We start from the raw sequence: 23,479 nt of genomic DNA on the forward strand, positions 1-23,479 counted from the left end.
ATGGGTGGACTCTCCAATATTTCACTTGTGAATATAAAAACCAAGTCCAGGAATCCCAGTATTTTAGTCTTTATTTTAGTCTTTAAACTAAGAACTGAATTGCCAGGAAAATGTGTCTCAGTTGGAGAAACCATTGTTAAAATGAAGAGTAGTCTTCAAATCACTCCATGGCTTTTTTCCAATTCTCCTCAAGGGATGGGACTCACTTCTCAGCAGTAGAATAAGGCTTTCCTTCTCTTGCTTTGTGATATCCAAACTTTTGGAAGCAAGGATGAGACACATCTGCCGCACTATCATCTCAGAGACTGCGAGCCGTGGTGTCACTCAAAACCAGGAAGGGATCACCTCTTTCTCATAACTCTACTTTCTCCTCTTCTGCACAGATACAGGCTGCCCGTTGGCTATTCATAAAGGGTCGGCAGCCCAGGGTCCATACGGTATTGAACACAGTATCAGCCAGAGAATCACAGGCTACTTGAAAAAGATGAAGAGAGATAAAAGGTTAACATACAAGACTACCCCAAGTAGTTTGAGTAATTTTAAGAAGCAATGTAATTCCAAGGATGACATGATACCTGGAGGAAAGTAAATGCAGTAATCCAAATACAGAATTAAAAAGAAAAACATACATGAAAGAGAAGCTTTTTCATAAGCTTCTATTCAATCTAGTAAAGCAGAATATACTTTGGGATACCCTTCTTTTATGGGCCTCCAGGTCAAAATTATGCTTAGCAATCAGAAGCTCCCATACCACTATGCTCACTCCATGGAAACCCTATCATTTTTGCAGAATACTCCCTAAATAACTCTACCGTGTTCCCAATAACTTTCTGTTCAAGTGTGGGATGAGTAACAATTCACTCCTTGGAAAAACATGTATGTTGGTCAATAATTCTCTTAGGCATCAGGAACACAAAGACCAAAGAGATCCCAATCCAAGTACTCACAGTTTGGACAAAGAAGACAGGATGGATAGGTAAACAAATGGTTACACTACACCATTATGGAAGTGACATCAGGTTGTATGGGAACCCAGAGAAAGAGTCTCTCTCTCTCTCGGGGTAAGAGTTATTAGGGAAGGCATCTCAGAACACCTTCCATTAGAATTTTGATAGGAATTATAGTGAATCTGTAGATTGTTTTGGGTAGTATGCACATTGTAAGAATATTAATTCTTTTAATCCATGATCACTGAATATCTTTCCATTTATTTCTGTCATTCTCAGTTCTCCCATCAGTGTCTTATAGTTTTCAATGCACAGGTCTTTCACCTCCTTGGTTAAATTTATTCCTGGGTATTTTATGCATTTGATGCAATTGTAAATGAAAAAATTTTAAATATCTCTATCTGATAATTCATTATTAGTGTATAGAAACAAAACTGATTTTGTATATTAATCTTGTATCCTGCGACTTTACTGAATTTATTAATTCTAACAATTTTTTGGTGGAGTCTTTAGGGTTTTGCATATATGATATTATGTCATCTGCAAATAGTGATAATGTTACATCTTCCATTTCAATTTGAATGTCTTTTATTTCTTCTTTTTGTCTAATTGCTCTGGCTAGAATATTTCTAATACTATGTTAAATAAAAGTGGTGAAAGTGAGCTTTCTTGTCTTATTCCTAATCTTAGAGGGAAAGCTTTCAGCTTCTCTCCATTAAGCATGATGTTAACTGTGGGCTTGTCATGTGTGGCCTTTATTATGTTGAGATATATTCCCCCTATACCTATTGTGTTGAGAGTTTTCATCACAAATGTATATTGAATTTCATTAAAATGCTTTTTCTGCATCTATTGAAATGACTGTATGATATTTATCCTTCATTTTGTTAATGTGTTGCTTCGCATTGTCTGGTTTGCTCATGTTGAAACATCCTTGCATCCCTTGAATAAATCCCACTTTATTATGATGTCTGATCCTTTTAATGTATTGTTGAATTAGGTCTGCTACAAATCTGTTGATGGTTTTTGCATGTATGTTCATCAGGGATATTGACCTCTAATTTTCTTTTCCTGTGGTGTCTTTGTCTAGTTTGGGTATCAGGGTAATGCTGGCCTCATAAAGTGAATTTGGAAGTGTTGTGTCCTCTTCTGTTTTTTGGAAGAGTTTGAGAAGGATTGGTATTGATTTTTTTTTTAAGATCTTACTTATTTATTTGACAGACAAGTAGGCAGAGAGGCAGGCAGAGCGAGAGAGGAGGAGGCAAGCTCCCTGCAGAGCACAGAGCCTGATGCGGGGCTTGATCCCAGGACCCTGGGATCATGACCTGAGCTGAAGGAACAGGCTTTAACCTACTGAGCCACCCAGGTGCCCCGGTATTAATTTTTTTAAATGATGAAGCTATTTAAATGGGTGATTAATTCTTCTTTAAATGTTGAAGCCACTTTAAAAATCCATCTTGTTCATTTGTTGGGAGATTTTTAATTGCTGATTCAATCACGCTACAATAATCAGTCTATTCAGATTCTATTTTTTCATTATCCAGTCTCTGTAGGTTGTGTGTTTCTAGGACTTTACCCATTTCTCCTCTGTTGTCCAACTTGTGACATATAATTATTCATAGTAGTCTCTTGTGATCCTTTGTATTTCTGTGGTATCAGTTGTAATGTCTCCTCTTCAATTTCTGATTTTATTTCTTTGAGTTCTCTCTCTTTTATTCTTAGTGAGTCTAGCTACAGGTTTGCCTATTTGTTCACCTTTTAAAAAAGAGCTCCTAATTTCATTTATCTCTTCTATTGTTATTTTAGCCTTCATTTCATTTATTTCTGCTCTGATCTTTGTTATTCCCTTTCTTTCACTAACTTTGGGTTCCATCGCTTTTGTTTTTCTATTTCCTTGAGGAGTAAAGCTAGAGTTTGTTCAAGATCTTTCTTTTTTTCTTGATATAGGTATTTATGGCTATGAATTTCCCTCTTAGAACTGTTTTTGCTGCATCTCATAAGTTTAAGAATGTTGTATTTTCATTTTCATTTGTCTCAATATATTTTTAAAAGATTTGTTTATTTTAGAGAAAGAGCAGGGGGAGAAGCAGAGGGAATGACTCTCAAGCAGACTCCCCACTGAATATGGAACCCAAAGCAGGGCTCAGTCTCACAACCCTGAGATCATGATCTAGTCAAAATCAAGAGAAGCCTTGATTACAAAGCCTTCTTACAAATGACACCAAAAGTAGAAGCAACAACAACAAAAAAAAAATAGATAAATTGGACTTAATCAGAATGTAAAACTTCTGTTTTACAAGTAATTTCATCAAGAATGTAAAAACAAGGGTGCCTGGGTGGCTCAGTGGGTTAAGCCACTGCCTTCGGCTCAGGTCATGATCTCAGGATCCTGGGATCGAGTTCCGCATGGGACTCTGCTCTACAGGGAGCCTGCTTCTCTCTCTCTCTCTGCCTGCCTGCCTGCCTCTCCATCTACTTGTGATCTCTGTCAAAAAAATAAATAAAATCTTAAAAAAAAAAAAAAAAAAGACTGTAAAAACAAGGAATGCCTGGGTGGCTCAGTCAGTTCAGTCACTGCCTTCAGCTCAGGTCATGGTCCCAGGGTCCTGGATTGAGTCCCACATCAGGCTCCTTGCTCAGCGGGGAGACTGCTTCTCTCTCTGCCTCTGCCTACCACTCTGCCTGCTTCTGCTCTCTCTCTCTCTGACAAGTAAAAAAAATAAATAAAATCTTTAAAAAAAAAAAGAATGTAAAAACAAAAACACAAAATGAGAGAAAAAATATTAGTGAAATCTATATTCAATAAGAGACATATGTCCAGAATATATAAAGAGCCCTTACAATTCAATAATAAAAAGACAAGAAATCCAATTTAAGAAGAGGCAAAGATCTGGGGCACCTGGGTGGCTCCGTGGGTTAAGCCTCTGCCTTCAGCTCAGGTCATGATCCCAGCCTGATCTCTGCATCAGGCTCTCTGCTCAGTAGGGAGCCTGCTTCCTTCTCTCTCTGCCTACCTCTCTGCCTACTTGTGATCTCTGTCAAATAAATAAATAAAATCTTTAAAAAAAAAAAAAGAAAAGAATGCTCCAAGCAGAAAGCTATAGTCCATCAACTCAAGGAGTTTGGAATGGCAGAAGTCAGGAGAGAAATCCCAAATAAGCACTATGATGCTGGAGAGGTAGGATAGGGCCAGATCAGAAAATGCTACATATATCATATGGGTTTGGATTTAATCCCAAGGAAGAGGAACCAATTGAAGAACTTACACAGAGGGTAAAAATGACTGGATTCATGTGGTACAAAAATATATCTGGTCCCTATGGGGAAAATAGATTGGATGGAACCCAGTGATTAGATTAACTTGCAGTAACCAGGCAAGTGGTATGTCAAAGAGATATTTAGAAAAAAGAATCAATAGAATGTTGCTTAGAGGAAGTAACTTGACCTGACCCTAGATTAGAAACAAGTACTTACTCACCTTTTGTCAGTACGGATAGAGTAATACTCCTTTTTATGGGGCCTAATTAATTATTCATATAGTCAAGCCTTCACACATTCCCTTTAGGACTACACTCCAGACATTAATCTATGAAAACAATACAAGATTCTTTCTACTGCTGACTTTCTCAGTGGCATGAGGCCAGCTCCTTTGAAGCTTAGATGTCGAACTTTGCCATCTAAAACTACATAATACTAAAACCTGGATGTAATGCTCTGGCTTTGGAAACTAAATGATTAAAGCTTTTCCTAAGGTGAATTAGGGAAAAGAAATTACACAATCAGTGCTAGAAACTTAGTAGCTAAGCAGTTGTTTAAAAATAATTATCCTCAAGAATACACAGGGCTTTACATAGAAAGGATAGGTTTTTAAAAATTCTTTGCCCAATTGAGAACAAAATAAGGAAAAAAGGGCTTAAACCCAAACCAAGCGGTCCTATACAGAATAACTCCTGATATGGAAAATTATTTAATCGTGGAATGAATAGCCAAAGCCAATTGGGCAACTCTTTCTCCGGTCTTAAAGGATAGATTTTTATATCTCTGGGAAGACTTTGGTGTGGCCCTGTCCATCAGGAGTGGGGCCAGCAGCTCCTGGGCAGGGAAGCAAGAACCCTAGTAAAGGAATGCCCAGAATCTTCCTTCACCCTTCTTATGTTTGTCACAGTGTTCTAGAAAGAAAGTTTGGTGAGCTCTAATGGTCTCTTTGTGGAAAGGGGCTCTGGATACATTTCTGTATGAACACAGGAGCCGATCTCCCTGCCCACCAGCAGACGCCCTTAAGATACCTACCTTCCACATTGGAGACAAAGCCCAGGCTCCGCTTCAGGTCAGAGCAGATCGAGTGGAGACACCATCGGAATTTGGCATCACAGCGATACTTATTGGCACCACAAGTGTCATAACAGACGTCCAGCTGGTTGCAGCACTTGGTCATTGCTGGGATGCCCAAGTCCATCTGGGGAAAAGTGAAGGAAGAAAATGCCACGTTCAGACCAAGGACCTGAGGCAACCTTGCCCTCCTTGTTAAGAACTAGCCAGCCCTCAAATTCCTGTTACACATTCAGATCCTTTCTGAAAGACCAGACACTTGAGAGAATCCATCCGGGTGACAGTGACAGGATGTTAAGTTTCAATCATGGTTTAGTTTTAGATTATCAACTCTGAACAGTTCATTTCCCTCTTTTTCCTTTAACTGTAGTAATTTTCAAATTTGCAGGTCACTGCAGTGATAAAAATAGAGATCAGAAGAAGGCAGAGCTGCAGGACCTCTGAATTCAACCAAAAGCGATGTCGTATGAGATTATGCTTGAGCAAAGCATCCGAAGGCTCAGAGGTATGAAAAATTAAGCCTCCATTCGTCAAGAGGTCACCAGCATTTATTAGGGACCCATCCCACACTTTTTTAAAAGTGTGTGTATGTGTCAGGGAGCAGGGTGGGGCCTAGAACATGTGGCTCCTGACCGAGGGCAGACTGCGGTCAATGGTGAGATCTAAAACACACACGGACATGTACTAAGCCTCCTATAAACAGTTGCAAATGTTGTGGCATAAACTGAGCAACAAGGTTCATTGAATGCCACATCTAGAGTCTGATAACTTTACATGGTTTTTTGTGGGGGTTTTTTTGGAGAAGCTTATCAGGGATGAAGGTAGACTTCGGGTGTAGCAGGTAAAGAAAGGAGAACAAATCATATATGAGCAAATCATACGTGAGCAAGTCAGTTTGTTTAGTCTTTCAAGGGCTTAGCAAAGATGTATTTGTTTGTGTTTTTTATTGCTTTTTACTTAGAGAGAAAGGCGAGTTGGTGGAGGGCCCTGACTTCCAAAGTAACTGGTAAGAATTGATAAAGACTCTGATAAAGGCAAAGACACGATAGAATGAATGATTGCAGAGAGTGACGGTTCTGTGTTCTGTGAAATAGTTTGGATCAGGGGTGTCTAGACATAGGAACAGCATCTTACAATCTTCCGTGGTTCTTTTGATCATAGAGTCTTGGACCTGAGGGGAGACTGTGAAAATCTGGGTTCATGGTATGGGTGGGGAGTGATTGATTAAGCAGTTATTATAGATCCTTTCCACCTTAAATGGTCCATTATTTGAACTTTTACTCCAAGGCCACCTAAGGGCAGACCTGAGGGCAAAATATGGACATTGGCTGTTTAAAATGCCCTTCTGAGAGAAAGAAAAAAAAAAACAACTAGATGGTTACATGAAGAGGTAATGTCACTCATTAGACAAGGCAACAGCCTGGGCTGTGCATTTCTGGGCAGATTCCTATCATCTGATTCCTTCCATTTTACTTACACTTCATGCTTCCAACTAAACATATAACCCAGCAGAGGTAATTGAAAATTCAGTGAGTATTGTTGCTATCATTCAAGTCAACTAAATTGGAAATACTTGAACTAGTTCTATACAATACTTGTACCAATAAACCAAATGACATTGCTCCCAAAATAAAGTGCCTACTGTTGTTGAAAACTACCTCTGGGCTCTGGAGCCAAGATATGTAATATGAAGACAGTTTGGGGATAAAGAAGGGACATAGTTTACTCCTTTGTCAGGCAAAGGAGGCTGCAGGAGGCCAATGGCTCCAAGACTTCACGCCCATCCTGGGGTAAGAGGCTGAGAGAGGATGTATAGGAAAATACAGGATCGGGACAGTGTCAGTAGGAATCTGGTTCATGCTACCAGCCGTGTCCCCTGTGTCTTCATACACCGGTGCCAGCCATCCACGTCTCGTTACTAAGCATTCACATCCATACCGAGTTCCTAGAACAAAGGTTCTACAGAAAAACAGTGATGGGGAGGGGGAGGTTTCAAGAACGAAGGAAGGGAAAAATTTGTTCACAAGTCAAGCCTTGCTGAAGCAGTAATGTGTCCATCTTAATAATTTCCATCCACTTGTACATTTCTATAGCAGTTTGAATACTGCTTCCATAGCTACTAAATTGGTATCAAGTATAAGAGCCAAAAAAGAGATTTCTCTAATATAAATAAATATTTGAAAAGATTTCCTTTCCTCTGTCTCTGTACGTGTGTTGTTGATTGTAGACAAGGCTGGGCCTATGGCCATGAGGGTTGTGCAATGTGCAATAGCATCCTATCAAAGGGGACAGCTCCCCACAAGACATCATGGATTTGTTCATTTCTTAGGAAACATGTCTAGACAGGGTGCCTGAGTGGTGTAGTCAGCTCAGTGTCTGACTCTTGGTTTTGGCTCAGGTTGTTATCTCAGGGTCGTGGGATGCAGACTTTTGCTGGGCTCTGTGCTCAGCAGAAGCCCGCTAAAGATTCTCTCTCCCTCTCCCTATGTTCCTCCCCTCGCTCTCTCATGATCTCTCTCTCAAATAAATAAATAAATCTGTAAGAAAGAAAGAAAGAAAGAAAGAGAGAAAAAGATGGATGGGGCACCTTCGTGGCTCAGTGGGTTAAGCCTCTGCCTTCGGCTCAGGTCATGATCTCAGGGTCCTGGGATCAAGCCCTGTATCGGGCTCTCTGCTCGGCAGGGAGCCTGCCCCCGCCCTGCCTGCCTCTCTGCCTACTTGTGGTCTCTCTCCCTCAAATAAATAAATAAAATCTTTAAGAAAAAGAAAGAAAGAAAGAGAAAGAAAAATGTCTAGTCGATGGCAAATTTCCTCTTCTAACAATTGTTATATTAGGATAAATTTCTGACAAATGGAAGAGGAAAGGAGACATTTTCCCAATTTGCACAAAAACGCCACATTGGTGGGCAACATTTTTTTTTTTTAAAGATTTTCTTTATTTATTTGAGAGAGAGCACTAGCAGAGGGAGTACCATACAGAGGGAGAGGGAGAGACAGACTCTCCACTGAGCAGGAAACCAGATGAGGGTCTCAGTCCCAGGACCCGGAGGTCATGACCTGAGCTGAAGGCAGAGGCTTAACGATTAAGCCACCCATGTGCCCCAGGGGGCAGCATTTTTGATAGAAGAATAAACATTATGCTGCTTAGAAAACTATTACAAAGTAAAATCTTTTGAATCAGCCAAAAAGTGAAATTTCTGCCTGATTAAGGCAGAATTCAAAATCATAGCTTAGATGTAAAATCTCTCCACCTCCATTTTACATCACTCCTCTTTTTTGAAGTAAAACAGATAAAGGGGCCTCCAAGAGGTCTTAAAATCAATCAGTTTATTATTTGTTTTCAGGGGAGGTCAGTAGTTTGAGAAATGGCCAGCAGCATGAAGAGAAATGTTTAGCCAGTGCCTAGGTGGGGTTTGTGGCTGGGGGCTGGATGCTTGTATGTGGGTGGGTATGTGTAGATTTCTGTGATCTTAATACTCTTAATAGCCGATCTGATGTTACCAGCATGAAATCAACCACTTACAAAAGTCTTTGCTGCTCAGTGCCAATGACTCCAGCACATCACAGGAAAAGTTTCACTGGATCTACATAAGTCAGACTTGTTAGATTTCGTAGGAAGTTTTGTTTGAGCCCTTAAAATTTGGCTTATACTTGCAGTGGTGATTTTCAAGTTCATTACACAAGGTCTTATCTGAGGCACAGCTGCCTCTGATAAGAGGAAATCAGATACATTCTTTGAAAATTATCTCCCTTACTCTGTGTCCAGTTTTTTTGAAGACTTTATTTACTTATTTGTCAGAGAGAGAGAGAACATAAGGAGAGACAGTGGCAGGCAGAGGGAGAAGCAGGCTCCCTGCTGAGCGGGACTCAATCCCAGGACCTTCAGATCATGACCTGAGCCAAAAGCAGATGCCTAAATGACTAAGTCACCCAGGCATCCCTCCAATTTAAAACAATTTTACTGCTCAACTATATTCCATAAATGATTATGCCCATCAGGGATAACTCATTGACTTCCCTTCATTAAAACCGATCAACTAAGAAAATAATGATGGTGGTACATACACTTTCTGGTACCTTAAGACCCAGGAAATAGGAGCTGCAGCCGTTGGGCTCCTGAGGCTTGTAGCCGGGTCTGGGCATGGGTGCCTTTCCTAGCAAGAGAAAGAGAGGAAAAAAGCAGGGAGAAATATTTAGAAATTAAGCATTTGGGAACATTCATCGAATAAAAATAATCTAAAATCATATTCAATTTTTCCTTTAAAAGTCATCATTCCTCACCAGATAGGCACATCCCAGTTAGGTGGTAATGATGGTGATAATGATGATAATGTCATAAAAGGGTAATAATTTTCAGACTGGTTTGGTGTTTTTCTCCTAATCTCTAAGAATTTTATGAGCATTCATCTACTAACAATTCTCATGTTTTGTTTTTATTTTTTATTTTCTAATTTTCATTTTTTATTCTTTTATTTAAAATCAGTTAATTAACATATAGTGTATTATCAGTGTCAGAGGTAGAAGTCAGTGATTCAGCAGTTGCGTATAACATCCAGGGCTCATTATTACATCACGTGTCCTCCTTAATGCCCATCACCCTTGTTACCCCATCCCTCCACGCCCATCCCCTCCAGCAACCTCAGTTTGCTTCCTGTAGTTGAGTCTCTTATGGTTTGACTCCTTCTCTTATTTAGTCTTGTTTGACTTTTCCCTACCTTCCCCAATGATCCTCTGTTTTGTTTCTTAAATTCCACATGTAAGTGAAATCATATGATATTTGTCTTTCTCTGACTGGCTTATTTTACTTAGCATAATATCTTCTAGTCCTGTCTACTTCATTGTAAATGGTAACATTTCAAATTTTTGATGGCTGAGTAATATTCCATTGTGTATGTGTACCATAACCTCTTTATCCATTCATCTGTTGATGGATATCAGGGCTCTTTCCATAGTTTGACTATTGTGGACATTGCTGCTATAAACTTTGGGGTGCATTGCCCCTTTGAATCACTAGGTTTATAACCTTTGGATAAATACCTAGTACTGCAATTGGGTCATAGGGTAGCTCTATTTTTAACTTTTTGAGGAAGTCATACTGTTTTCCAAAGTGGTTGCACCAGATTGCATTCCCACCAACAGTGGCAGTCGAATGTGATGGAGTTCAAGTTTTAAAGCACTGTAGTCTAAAATATGCAGGGAATAATCCCAATCTTTTGGTACCAGTTGAGAACTGACTTGTGACCCAGTATGTGATCTATTCTGGAGCATGTTCCATGTGCACTCAAGAAGAAAGTATATTCTGTTGCTTTAGGATGGAATGCTCGGAATATATCTATGAAGTCCATCTGGTCCAGTGTGTCATTCCAAGTCCTTGTTTCCTTGTTGATTCTGCTTAGATGATCTGTCCATTGCTGTGAGTAGGGTGTTAAAGTCCCCTTATTATTGTATTATTATCAATGCATTCCTTTAATTTTGTTATTAATTGGTATAATTGGTTGCTCCCAAGTTAGGAGCATACAATTCCAGACTTCAAGCTCTAGTACAAGTACAAGTACAGACTCTGGTACCTCAAGGTACTGGCACAAGAAACAGACACATAGATCAAGGGAACAGAATAGAGTGCCCAGAAATGGACCCTCAACTCTATAGTCAACTAATTCTTGACAAAGCAGGAAAGAATATCCAATGGTCAAAGATAGTCTTTCAAATAAATTGCATTGGGAAAATTGGACAGCTACATGTAGAAGAATGAAACTGGACCATTTTCTTATACCATATAAAAACAAACTTAAAATGGATGAAAGACCTAAATGTGAGACTGGAATTCATCAAAATCCTAGAGGAGAACACAGGCAGCACTTCTGTGACCTCAGCATCAGCAACTTCATGCTAGACATGTCTTCAAAGGCAAAAGAAACAAGAGCAAAAATGAACTATTGGGACTTCATCAAGATAAAAAGCTTTTGCACAGCAAAGGAAACAGTCAATAAAACTAGAACAACCTACCTAAGGGTAGAAGATATTTGCAAATGTCTTATCAGATAAAGAGCTAATATCTAAAACCTATAAAGAACTTATCAAACTCAACACCCAAAAAATAAATAATCCAGTCAAGAAATGGAGAGAAGGGGCACCTGGGTGGCTCAGTGGGTTAAAGCCTCTGCCTTCAGCTCAGGTCATGATCTCAGGGTTCTGGGGTTGAGCCCTGCATCAGGCTCTCTGCTCAGTGGTGAGCCTGCTTCCTCCTCTCTCCCTCTCTGCCTGCGTACTTGTGATCTCTGTCTGTCAAATAAATAAATAAAATCTTAAAAAAAAAAAGAAATGGAGAAAAGACATGAACAGATATTTCTCCAAAGAAGACATACAAATGTCCAACAGACACATGAAAAAATGTTCAACATTACTTGCCATCAAGGAAATGCAAATCAAAACACCAGTCAAAATGGCTAAAATTAACAAGTTAGGAAATGACAGATGTTGTCAAGGATGAAGAGCAGAATACAAATATATGAAGGTTAAAGAGCATCCTACTAAAGAAAGAATGGGTCAACCAGAAGATTAAAGAAGAATTTTTTTTAAATTCATGGAAACAAATGAAAATTAAAACACAACAGTTCAGAACCTTTGGGATACAGCAAGTGTGGTCCTAAGAGGGAAGTATTTAACAATACAAGCCTTTCTCTAATGTTTCTTAAGTGCGTGACTTTGGAGATCAGGTACATGGCAAAATGGAACTAAATTCAAGGTGTAGTGGGGCACCTGGTTGACTCAGTCAGTTAAACATCTGACTCATGATTTCAGCTCAGGTCACGATCTCAAGGTCATGAGATTGAGTCCCACATCAGGCTACATGCTCAGTGGGGAGTCTGCTTGAGATTCTTTTTCTTTCCTTCTGCCCTTCCCCCAGCTTGTGCTCATGCTCTCTCTCTCACTAAAATGAATGGGTAAATTTTTAAAAACAAAATAGAATAGGGGCGCTTGGGTGGCTCAGTCAGTTAAGCATCCGCCTGCAGCTCAGGTGATGTTCCCAGGGTCATGGCATTGAGCCTCTTGTTGGGCTCCCTGCTCAGTGGGAAGCCTGCTTCTCCCTCTCCCTCTTCCTCTGCTGTTCCCCCTGCCTGTGCTGTCTCTCTCTCTCTCTTAAATAAATAAATAAATAAATAAATAAATAAATAAATAAAATCTCCTCCATCCATTGTAAGACAAAGCAGAACATTGCCTGATCACATGCTTAACAAATCAGAACTTTAGCAGTACCTCAAATTTTTTTTGGAATAACTTGAAGAAAATTTTCCAAGGTTCATAAATGTAAGCAAAGCATTGTTGATCAAAGAGCAAAGAAAACATCACCAGGCAGTATTTGAAGCTTTGTATCATAGAACTAAGCCGAAACAATCTGACAGGCTTATAATTTCTTGGTTTCTGCTACATGGCTTTTGAGTTATTTTATAATCTTGCAGTTCTGTAGAGAGAAGCTTTGTCAATGTTATCAATGGTAGTCATCATAGGTAAAGAGAATCTTGCAGGACGGTCCTGGCAATGAGTATTTTTGTTCTGTTATCCAGATAAGGAAAATGGGACTAAGGGGAGTGTAATTTATCTAAGTTGTGTGCCAAGTGGGGGAAATGACATATAAATCCAGATTTCTTGTTTTATGTCTCCAAAGCCCATGTTCTTCCATTCCACTACATTCCTTTGCCTTTTTTTAGGAAATGCAAGACAGAGGAAAAGACTAAGGAAATCAGCTAAGAATTAATCTTCAGAGTGAGGCACATAGTATTTCTTTAATCATTCTTTTCTTTTACCTTCTCCTACAAGGTATTTCATTTTTAATTATTTGATATTATGAAATATTTCAAAATTGAAGAAAAACTTCAGAGAAACAAATACCCATGTACCCATTACACAAACATAATTAATGTTAACATAGCCAAACTTGCTATCCATACTTTTTGTTTAATTAAATGTTACAAGTACAATTGAAGCCCCCCTTTACACTCCCTTGTTTTAATTTTTAGATACTAAGTCTCTGCTTTAAAGCCCTCCTTCCTTCTTCTTCTTTTTTTTACTATTCTTGAACCTATTGTCTTATAATTAAATTTTAGAGTCAACTTAGTAAATTCTACAAGAGATAGTGCAGGATTTTGATTGAAAATACATTGACTTTATAGATTATTCTGTAGACAACTGACTTTTCTTAGAATATTCTATCTCCCCAGACATGGGCATAATATGATTTTCTATTTACTTGGGTCTTCCTTCATGTCCTTCAATAGAGTATTATAACTTTCACCATGCATTTATTCTGTTCCTCACATAGTGTATTATTCAGATGCTTAAACTAAATAGAGTATATCATAATCCAGAATTAAGGATCATAAGTCTCATATGGCAAATCTGCACTTTTCTGGAACCCACGATGCTTCTAGCCTTCTGCTCTACCAGCTCTAGAATGCAACTCTCGTGGCTCAAGATGGAGCTTCTGGTACCACATACATACTACAAGCAGCAGGATAAAAAGAGGAGGTAGAAGGGTCACAGCCCCCACTCATTAATAAACACACTCCAGGAGCACCTGGGTGGCTTATTTGGTTAAGCAGCTGCCTTTGGCTCAGGTCAGGATCCTGGAGTTCCAGGATCAAGTCCCTCATGGGGCTCCCTACTCAGCAGGGAATCTGATTCTCCCGCTGACCCTCTCCCTTCTGGTGCTCTCTCTCTCTCATTCTTGCTTTCACATAAATACATAAATAAAATATTTTAAAAAAATAAAAATAAACACACTCCACAATGGTACACACATGACTTTCTCTTATTTCCTTTTGGCCGAACTTAATCAAACAGCAGTACCTAGTTGCAAAAGTGGGCTAGGAATTTAAGTCTTTTTTCAATGTAGGAATCCAGCTTAAAATTGGGGAGGAGGGACTTATTACTATAGAAAAGGGGGAAGATAATAGGAGACACGAAGCAGTCTCTGCCACAATCTGTTTGGTATTTGTTTCTCTGGTAGGACGTGTATATGAGATCACGGTTCAAGATGGCTCCCAGTGATCCCCGTCTCTTGGTGTCCATGCCCTCATGTGTTGTCCCAGGGTTGGTCTAAACGCTGTAGAGAATATGGCAGAAGTGGAGGTATGTTTCTCCCAAGATGAGCCTATCTATCAGCACTAGACAATCACTAATCAACTTTCTGTCTCTGTAAATTTGCCTATTCTGGACATTTCACATAAATGAAATCATATAATATGTGACCTTTTCTGTCTGCTTCTTTCACTGAGTATCATGTTTTCAAGGTTCATCAATGTTGTAGCTATGGATCAGTATTTCATTTCTCTTTGTTGTCAGTAAATATAATGTGCATTGAGGTTTTCCCCACTTTTTGGTGATTATAAAAAATGCTACTACAAAAATTTTTTTGTGTGGACAATGTGTTTTCATTTCCCCAGAGGACTAAAATTTCTGGGTCAGATGCTAACTCTGTTTAACATTTTGAGGAGCTACTAGACTATTTTCCAAAGTGGTGGCACAGTTTTACATTGATACATTTTACATTTACAGCAATGTGTAAGTGTTCTAATTTCTCCACATCCTCTCCCCACTTGTTATAATCTTTTCGATTAAAGACATCCTAGTGAGTGTAAAGTGGTATTCATGGTCATTTTTATTTGCATTTCCCTAATAACTAATAATGTTGTTCATCTTCTCCTGTGCTTATTGGCCACACACATGTCTTCTTTGCAAATACTTTCTTCCATTCTGTGGCTTGTCTCTTCACTTTCTTGATGGTATTCTTTGAATAGCCAAAGCTTTTCATTTTCATGAAGTCTGTCTACTTTCTTTCTTTTAAGTTGAAATTCACATTTTTATCTTAAAGAATACAGTTCAGCATTCAGGACATTCATAATGTTGTGCAACCATTGTCTCTTTCTACTTCCAGAACATTTCATCACCCTCCTAAGGAGACCAAATGCCCATTAAACATATTCTCTCCTCCTCCCAACCCCTGACAACCACTCCTCTGCTTTGTCTCTAGGGATTTACCTATTCTGGATATTTGAATAAATGGAATCACACAATATGTTACATTTTGTCACTGCCTTCTTTCACTTAACATAATATTTTCATGGCTTATCTGTGTTGTAGGATATATCAGTACTTAGTTCTTTTTATGGCTGAATACCATTCCATTCTCTGGATATACCACAATTTGTTTATTCATCTATCCATTGATGGACATTTTGGTTGTTTTTATCTCTTGGCTATTGTGAAGAGTGCTGCTGTGAACACTAGTATGCAAGTATTTGTTTAAATATCTGTTTTCAATTCTTTTGGGGACATATACCTAAGGAGTGGAATTGCTGGGTCATATAGTAAGGCAATGCTGAACTTTTTGAGAAACTATCCAACTGTGTTCTTCAGCAACTACACCATTTTACGTTCCCACCTTCACTGCACAAGGATTCCAATTTCTTCATGTCCTCACAGTTTCACTGCACTGTATCTAGGTGTGGATTATATACTCTTCTCCTGATTGGAATGATCCAAAGACCTGGTTTCCTACACATCTGGATAATTCACAGCCACTGTCTGAATGTTTTCCTTTCCTCATTCTCTCCAATTTCTCCTCCTGGGCCTCATATTATTGAATGATAAATCTTTTTTTTTTTTTTTAAGATTTTATTTATTTATTTGACAGACAGAGATCACAAGTAGGCAGAGAGGCAGGCAGAGAGAGAGGAGGAAGCAGGCTTCCTGCTGAGCAGAGAGCCCGATGTGGGGCTCAATCCCATGACCCTGAGATCATGACTTGAGCCAAAGGCAGAGGCTTTAACTCACTGAGCCACCCAGGTGCCCATGATAAATCTTCTTAACACTATCCTTTATATATTTTAACTTCTCTTTTACATTTTCCATCTTTTTCTCTGTCTCTGTACTGAATTTTGTCTAGCTCATCAAGTCCATTTTTCATTTCACTAAAATTCTCTCTAGGTTCACTAATCTGCTATTTAATCCATCCACTGAGTTTTTTTCTTTCAATGACTATAATTTTCACTTCTTGGAATCCTATTTGATCCTTTTTTTAAATCTGTATATTCATTTTCACTTAATTCTGGGTTTTTTAAAATTGTGTTTTCTAGTCCTTCTTTTATTTCTTTAATAATTTCAAATGTTCTTGTTATATTATTTTATGGTTTCCATTCTTTGGGATGCTAAATCAGTTTTTAGTGTCTCCTGCATCTCCCTCATATTGGATTATTTTTTCACATGGTGTATAATATTTTAGTAAGACTTCAGCTTCAGAAGAAGCCCCTCTTTGTATGAGTATTAAAAGTCATTCCTCCCCTCCTAGAGTCTACATATGGTTCTGACTCCAAGGTTTTTATCATCAGCCCCCACTCACCCCTGTGGCACTGCTGTTCCCCTCCAACTGAAAAATATAGGTTTCCTTTTATGCCACTCTAGCCTGAGGGTGTATTTTTAAAAAATGCTTTCTTTTCACCCAACATTACTTATTTGTAATGGAGAGGAACTGTGCTTATTGGTGGAGCCTACCAGCCCACCAGTAACCCCTACATGACTTTTCAAAGTTCTTGAGAAATGTAACCTACACTGATAAAGTACCAACCTACCATGTGTGTGCACGCGTCTGTGTGTGTGTATGTGTGTGTCTGTAAGAGAGAATTACCAGGAGTTGGGGAATGGGTAAAATGTATTAAATAATGTTAGCAATCAAATTACACATATGAATATAATCACACTATGCCATAAATTAAATGTGAATTGTCTCATTTCTTGTAGGTGAGATGATTATGGCGATTTTATTTATTTATTTTTTGAATTGTTCTTTTACAAATGTCCCACACATACGAGCTTTATAGAAATTAGGGGGGAGATTTTTTCATGAAGAAACAAATGTGTAAATTTTGTGATAAAACTTATCTCTTTAATAATGTTGTTGATTAAGAGCTTTTGCAACAGATGCAGTGCAGTTTCCTAGGTTACCCTCTGCCTTTTTGCACTTGATGACTCACAGAAGATAAAATTCTAATAAACCAGTTTGAAATCTAATGGAACTCCAACTCCAGACACTTCCTACCTGTCCTGCTATGATGATTTTTTTTTTTTTTTTTTTTTTACTTAATAGTTCATGATAGCTGTAGGAATTCCACTTAGGAATGAAGCTTGAGAGAAAAGTTCTAAGAAAAAAGGCAATGGTTTGAATCTGGGCAGAAATCATTTACTATATCCTCAACTTATAGTTTGAGTTATTTTGAGTTGCATTGAGTCTTCGCAGTTTGATGTTTTGAGTCTAAGCATCAATAATGTACTATGTCCACAGATTAATTTTATTTTCTGGTGTTGGTTATTTACAGGAGTGGGAGGTTGACCACTTGATCCTCTCATGCAGGGGTTGGCAAACAATGGCCCGAGACCAGCCCATTGCCCGTTTTTATATAGCCTGCCAGCTAAAAATTCTTCTCATAGTTTTGAATGGTTGTGGAGGGGTAGTCAAAACAAGGATAATATTTTGTGTCATGTGAAAATTATATGAAGCTCAAATTTTAGTGTCCATAAAAATGTTTAATTGGAGCACAGCCACAGTCATTCATTACATTTTAGCTATGGTTGCTTTCCCAGAAAACAAACCAGCAGAAGGTTGTTATAATTGGGATGTGAGGATGGATTGTTAAGCAAGATACAACATGGAGAAGCCACGAAGATAAAGACTGACAGGCTTGATCTCCTGAAAATGAAAAACCTTCTGAACAAAGTGAAACACCATAAAACACGTCAGACACTTAAGAGACAAATGAGGGAGACGGAGGAGGAGGGTTAGCCACGGAACCAGAGTTCTGCCACAGGCACGCACACTGCCTCCCAGATTCAACCTTTCTTTCCTTTCAGTTCAAGTCACTGAAAAGAACAGTAAAAATGTCTGGGCTTTACGACCCAGGTCAAGGGTTCTGTCTTCCCCGGGAGGGTGTGTCCCTTCTCCCCACCCAGCTGGCTCTTGCAGCAGCTGTGCTCCACTAGAAATCTTCTAAAGAATCAAAGTACTTTATTTGGAATGTATATCCTTCCGGGGCGCCTGGATGGCTCAGTCATTAAGTGTCCTACTCTTCATTTTGGCTCAGATCATGATCTCAGGGTCCTAGGATGAGCCCCACATTGGGCTCCACACTCAGCGGGGAATCTGCTTGAAATTCTCTCGGCCTCGCCCTCCGCCCCTCCCCCGTTCATGCACGGTCTCAAGTGTGCATGCTCTCTTGCAAAGAAATAAATCAATCTTAAAAAAAAAAAAAAAAAAAAAAAGTATATCCTTCCAGAAACACTCAACTATAGCATGAGGAGCACATCAAGGGAACAAAGCAGAACTATGACAATTTTACTGAAGCAATAAACTCTATTTCAGTCACTAAAACAGATTACGTTACTGCAGGAGGGACGATGACCAACTTGTCCTGGTTTGCCTGGGACTGTCCTTGTGTTAGTACTGGCGATCCACATCCCCGGAATCCCCACCCCCACCCTGACTCTTCTCTCTCCGTCACCAGCACACCGGGACAGTTGGTCACCCCAGCAAGAGAACAATCTTTGCCTCTAAACCAGCGGCTGTTTCTTTTCTCAGGCTATGGATCCCCTTAAGAATCGGATGCAGGCTGCGAATCCCTTCCCTGGGAAAAATACACAAACTCACAGGTTCCTAAGATTTTGCTGTAGATTTCACACATAAAAAGCCCTCTTGAAAAAACAAGTCTGATATTTAGAGATATGCTTTCTAGAACTAAACCCAAGAAAAAATTCACCATGAGGTCCTTTTATTAAAGTATGAATGTGGACAGTATCTTCCGCCAGGCTTTACGAGACACAGAAAGTCTGGACCAGATGCTCTCACCCAGAGACTTTTATAAAGGCACAGAACACTTAAATTATCATGCAATGATTTCTTCCAGAAGCTGAGAGGGTGTTGTCCAGCCACTGGGGTTTCTGTGTTTTAAAATTTTATTTTGAAAGAGAACGGGAAGAATCCGAATACATAGTTAACCTCTTCATCAGACCATCTTCCTCATCACGCTTATAAAATTTGTTCGGTATCTGGCATGCTTCATACGTAGCACTAATTCTTTAAATATATTATCTTTAATTCTTCTAACAACCTGTGGGTTGTAAGGTAGGTGTTATTAACACTATTTGTCAACGTGACTCAACAAAAGTTGAGTTAGGTAACTTGCCCAAGGTCCCCGAGGGCAATGGAATTCCCGCACCCCCACCCACGGTTCAAACCCATGATTTTTCCATTACTAGTGATTTCTCAAAGTCTGGTTCAAGAACCACCTGTGCAGTTCCAGAATATAGCAGTTGGGTTACATCTGTTATTGATTCCTGCTGAATCTCATTGTATTTATAGCCCGATCCTTGGCAATTACAGATTTTGTGTGTTGACATGAAAATAAGCTGCTATAGATCTAAGAAGTGGGGAAACCAACATTGACACAATGTTGTAGGACACAAATACGCCTTCTCTGTCAGAACAACCCATGGGCTGAAGTTCTCCAAGAATGACCTCCTAAAATAGCGCTCCATACCTTAACTGCACTTGGTAATCACCTGGAAAACATTAAAAGTACTGAGGTCTCCCACCCACGGAGATTCGGATTACATTGGTTTGGGCTGCAGGAGTTTCGAAAGCTCCCAGGTGCTTGCTAAGTGCAGGGCTTTCTAAGATAGAGAACTACAGTTTTAAGTAGTGACTAAGTACCTATCAAATAGAAATTTTTTCTTACAGGCTAATTGTTGCTAGATTATTTCTTCTGACAAAAGATTGCAGCCTTCAAAGCAGATTTTTTTTTTTTCCATCTCTCTCAGAAGTGTGGTCTCCGGACCCCCAGCATCAGAATCACCTGGGAACTCTTAGAAATGCAAATTCTCTGGCTCGATCCCTGACCTCCCGCCCTACCCAATCAGAATCAGAAACATGGGGGATGGTGGCGGGCGGGGGGAGGGTCGGGGCAGCAGTCTTTTAAACAAGCCCACCGAATGATTCAAAGCATACGGGAGTTTGAGAACCACTGCTTTACACTTGATCGTAGCCAAAAGGCCGAGAAGGTATGAGAACCACTGTTTTAAAGCAAGAAGCACAAGAAGTGTATCACAAAGCAAACTGCGAAAGGACAGAGACCCAGTTAATTATTAGGCATTATCTGTTCCAAGGACTGCTAGATTCACAGTCAACCTGAGAGGATATTTCGTACCGTTTGGGCATATTTCCCAGGTTCTCGGCTCCACTGAGTTCCAAAGGTAATAAGGCTTAACCCCGTATTTCCTACGTGTTTTTCAGGCCCCTCCTTACGGGCTCTGCTTTCAGAGTGGAGTTATTTGCCTTCTTGATGTTGACTATTCCCCATCCCCCACCCCCGACTGCTGACCCTGCCGAGGTAGAGGCTTACAACCAAATTTTGCTGAAATCTTTTCATGCTCTTTTGCTAGAGAAGGAAGAAGGTATGATTCTTGTTTTCCTAAAAAAAAATCCCTGTGGTTATGTCTTTGCCAAAGCACACACCTGAGTCTCTCCAGGCAGGAAAACAGCACCCGTGTTTATTCAATAGGCGAAGTAAGTTAACCCCCTTCCTCCGCCATTGATACAGATTGGGTGAGCACAGTCCAGTGACAAGGCTGCCTTGTGTGTGTCCAACCCACCTTGGACAAGGAGGGGACCAGTGGTCCAGGGGGTCCTAGCACAGACAACTTTTTACCCTAAGGGATCATCTCAAAGATGATGCAGCTCCTTTGTTCACCATAACCCTATGTGGTTAAAACGTGTGTCCTGCGAGACTTGGTTCTGCTGCAAGGATGACCCCTTGTCTCTGAGTCACTTGTGGTTCGTCAGGAAGTGATGTCCCTGGCTCGAAGGTAGAAGGGAGTGAGCCGGACGGAAGGGGTGAGTCCAGCAATTAAGCAGGTTTTTTGAGTCTCTTTCTCTCTCTCGAAGCTGCGTTTTATCTGTTAAGTGTTTGGAGAAAATATTTCTCAAATGGTTTCCTGCTAAGCTAGGCTGACTCACTCTTTTCATCCAATCTCCTGATGAAATATTTGATAAACTAAAGCATAAAATGAATGCTACGTGAAACTGCGCATCTTTCGAAAACATGCTCGGCTGCATTTAAAGTTATCCCCACCTCCCAGCTGCGAGGTCCAGGACCCCACTCTCTGCTGACCTTCCAAGACTTCCGGTGCAGAAAAGGGAGACCTGACACCAGGGACGATGCCTGGCAGCCACATGCCTGGCAGCCACATGCCCAGGTCCGCTCTTTACAACTCAGGCAACGTAGAACTCCTTCCCGTTCACAACTGTACATCGGACGCCAGGCCTGAGGGACAGTGCGAGGCCTGCTCGGGGCCCGTCCTATGGTGGGCAGAGAGGGCTGGCAGCAAGCCCTCCCTACCCCCTGCAGGCCTGCAGGCAACAGCAGCAGGGACCGCCCTCCTGGGAGGGTCAGACACACTGAGGCACTTCAGAGACGGACAGAGCTGGAAAGAAGGTGCGAACTGCATGAGGGAGAAAGGAGACTCCATCTCCAAGCTTAGCACAGCGTGACTGAGGAGGCTGTTTCACCGGCTGGTGGAATTTTCTCCGAATGTTCATCTCAGTGTTAATCCCTAGGAACTGCTCCCAGAGACCCCTCATCTCCCCCACCTCACCACCACCCTCCGGCCTCCTCTTCCTCAGAATTGGCCTCACAACAAATTCATTAAAATGGCCCCAGGGAACCAGGCTCCCTGGAGTAAATTTGTTAGAAAAAAATACAGGAAGCTCAGTGAAATTTGTATTTCAGACAAACAAGCAATAATTTGTCAGCGTGAGGGGGTTCCAAATATTTCAAATACGTTAGCAAATTATTGGTTGTTTATTTGAAAATCAAATTTGAAAATCAAATTTCACCGGGAGTCCTGTGTGTGTATTTGTTGAGTCTGGCAGGCCGACTTAGGAGGGGGCTGACAAGGAGAAGAGCATGACAGACGGGGCGCCCGCTCCAGCTGTCCGCAGTCCACCAGGAGAAGCCATGTGTGCACTCACCATATCGGCATCGGTACTGACAGACTCCATTTTTCCCTCCCAGCAGCTCCAGAAAGGAATCGAAGTAGCTGTTGACAGACTCAAAGCTGCCCCTGATGTGCCGAAGGCCCCAGTCTGAATAGGACTCCTCAGCCTCGGGGCTGCTGTCACTCTGAGCCAGGCCACCCTCCAGGCCGAGCCACAGGATCAAGAAGCCGGTGGCCAGCTTCATCCTGAAGCCAGGTAGGTACTGAGGTCTTTCCTCAAACCCCAGCCAGCGTCCCAGGAAGTCCAGGTCCGCGGCCTGCTGGCCAGATGTCAAGCAGGACTGGGACGGGGATTATCTCAAACACTCAATCTGTGTGTTCCCCAGAGGTGGACTTTAAACACAGCTATGGAGGTTGGGATGAGATCAGGGCAATTAGAAAGGGCAAAGGCTAGCCAGTGGGAGGGCCTGTCTGAGGGATGGCCAGTGAGCGAGAACACTTCAAAGTGGATTCCACAGGCCGGAGCAGGGAGATGTTGGCCGCTTGCAGGAGGCATAAGCAGTGGAGCAACCGGAATTCTGCCCCCAGCCGGCTTGTTAACCTACTGATCAGCTTTGAGGTTGGTCCTTCAGGGCTTGCTAGCTGCTTGACACAAGAGCTTGTCCCCAGGTCTCTGCCACCCCGGAGTCAGTCACCTGTGCATGGTCTCTAGGGAGATTTGGCAGGATGTCCTGAGGGCTCAGGAAACCCCCAGTGACTGTGGGCTAACAGTGTCACCTGTACCAACGGTCAGTGGTCTGTCAGTGTGCTCTGAGTGTTCATGAGCTGGGCTTTCGGATTTGGGACCCCAACTTCTGCCTTGGTCCCTTCTTGGCTCTTAGACTCCATCCTCAGAATCCGGCAGAGCTCCTAAGTACAGCCACCCTGGTGCTGGGACATTTTTGCCTCTTTTCGTCCTGCAGTGTTTTTTCCACTTGGGGTCTGAGGCCTACAGATTGCCCAGAGATGGTGTTGAGGGAACTCTGCTCTCCTGTTGTTTTTATTCGGAGCTGCTTAGAAGTTAGGGAGCTATCAGAAAGAGTATTTGAAATTTTAGGCTTTAGGACCTTTGACTGGGGTCCAGTGTTGGGCATCACTTTCGTACTTTGCTTTTAGTCATAGGA

The 23,479-nt window shown here is 40.9% G+C and overlaps 1 protein-coding gene across 3 annotated transcripts; it reads right to left on the minus strand.

The window, feature by feature from the left end:
- Positions 1–53: 53 nt before the first annotated feature.
- On the minus strand, positions 54–22,716 carry PLA2G12B (phospholipase A2 group XIIB). Of its 3 annotated transcripts, none has more exons than XM_004769474.2 (4): positions 22,351–22,716; positions 9,354–9,430; positions 5,238–5,403; positions 54–474 (listed from the first exon to the last, which is right to left on the minus strand). In XM_004769474.2, the coding sequence occupies exons 1-4, from the start codon at positions 22,559–22,561 to the stop codon at positions 353–355; spliced, it is 576 nt and encodes a 191-aa protein (XP_004769531.1). In that variant the 5' UTR covers positions 22,562–22,716; the 3' UTR covers positions 54–352. The 3 variants fall into 3 exon arrangements, with proteins under 3 accessions (XP_004769531.1, XP_004769530.1, XP_004769529.1); XM_004769473.2 differs by having other exon boundaries at positions 54–471; positions 9,342–9,430; XM_004769472.2 differs by having other exon boundaries at positions 9,342–9,430; positions 22,351–22,714.
- Positions 22,717–23,479: the final 763 nt, after the last annotated feature.

Source organism: Mustela putorius, unplaced genomic scaffold, assembly GCF_011764305.1.
Source record: "Mustela putorius furo isolate JIRA1106 unplaced genomic scaffold, ASM1176430v1.1 tig00000698_pilon_pilon_pilon, whole genome shotgun sequence".
Lineage (NCBI taxonomy): Eukaryota > Metazoa > Chordata > Mammalia > Carnivora > Mustelidae > Mustela > Mustela putorius.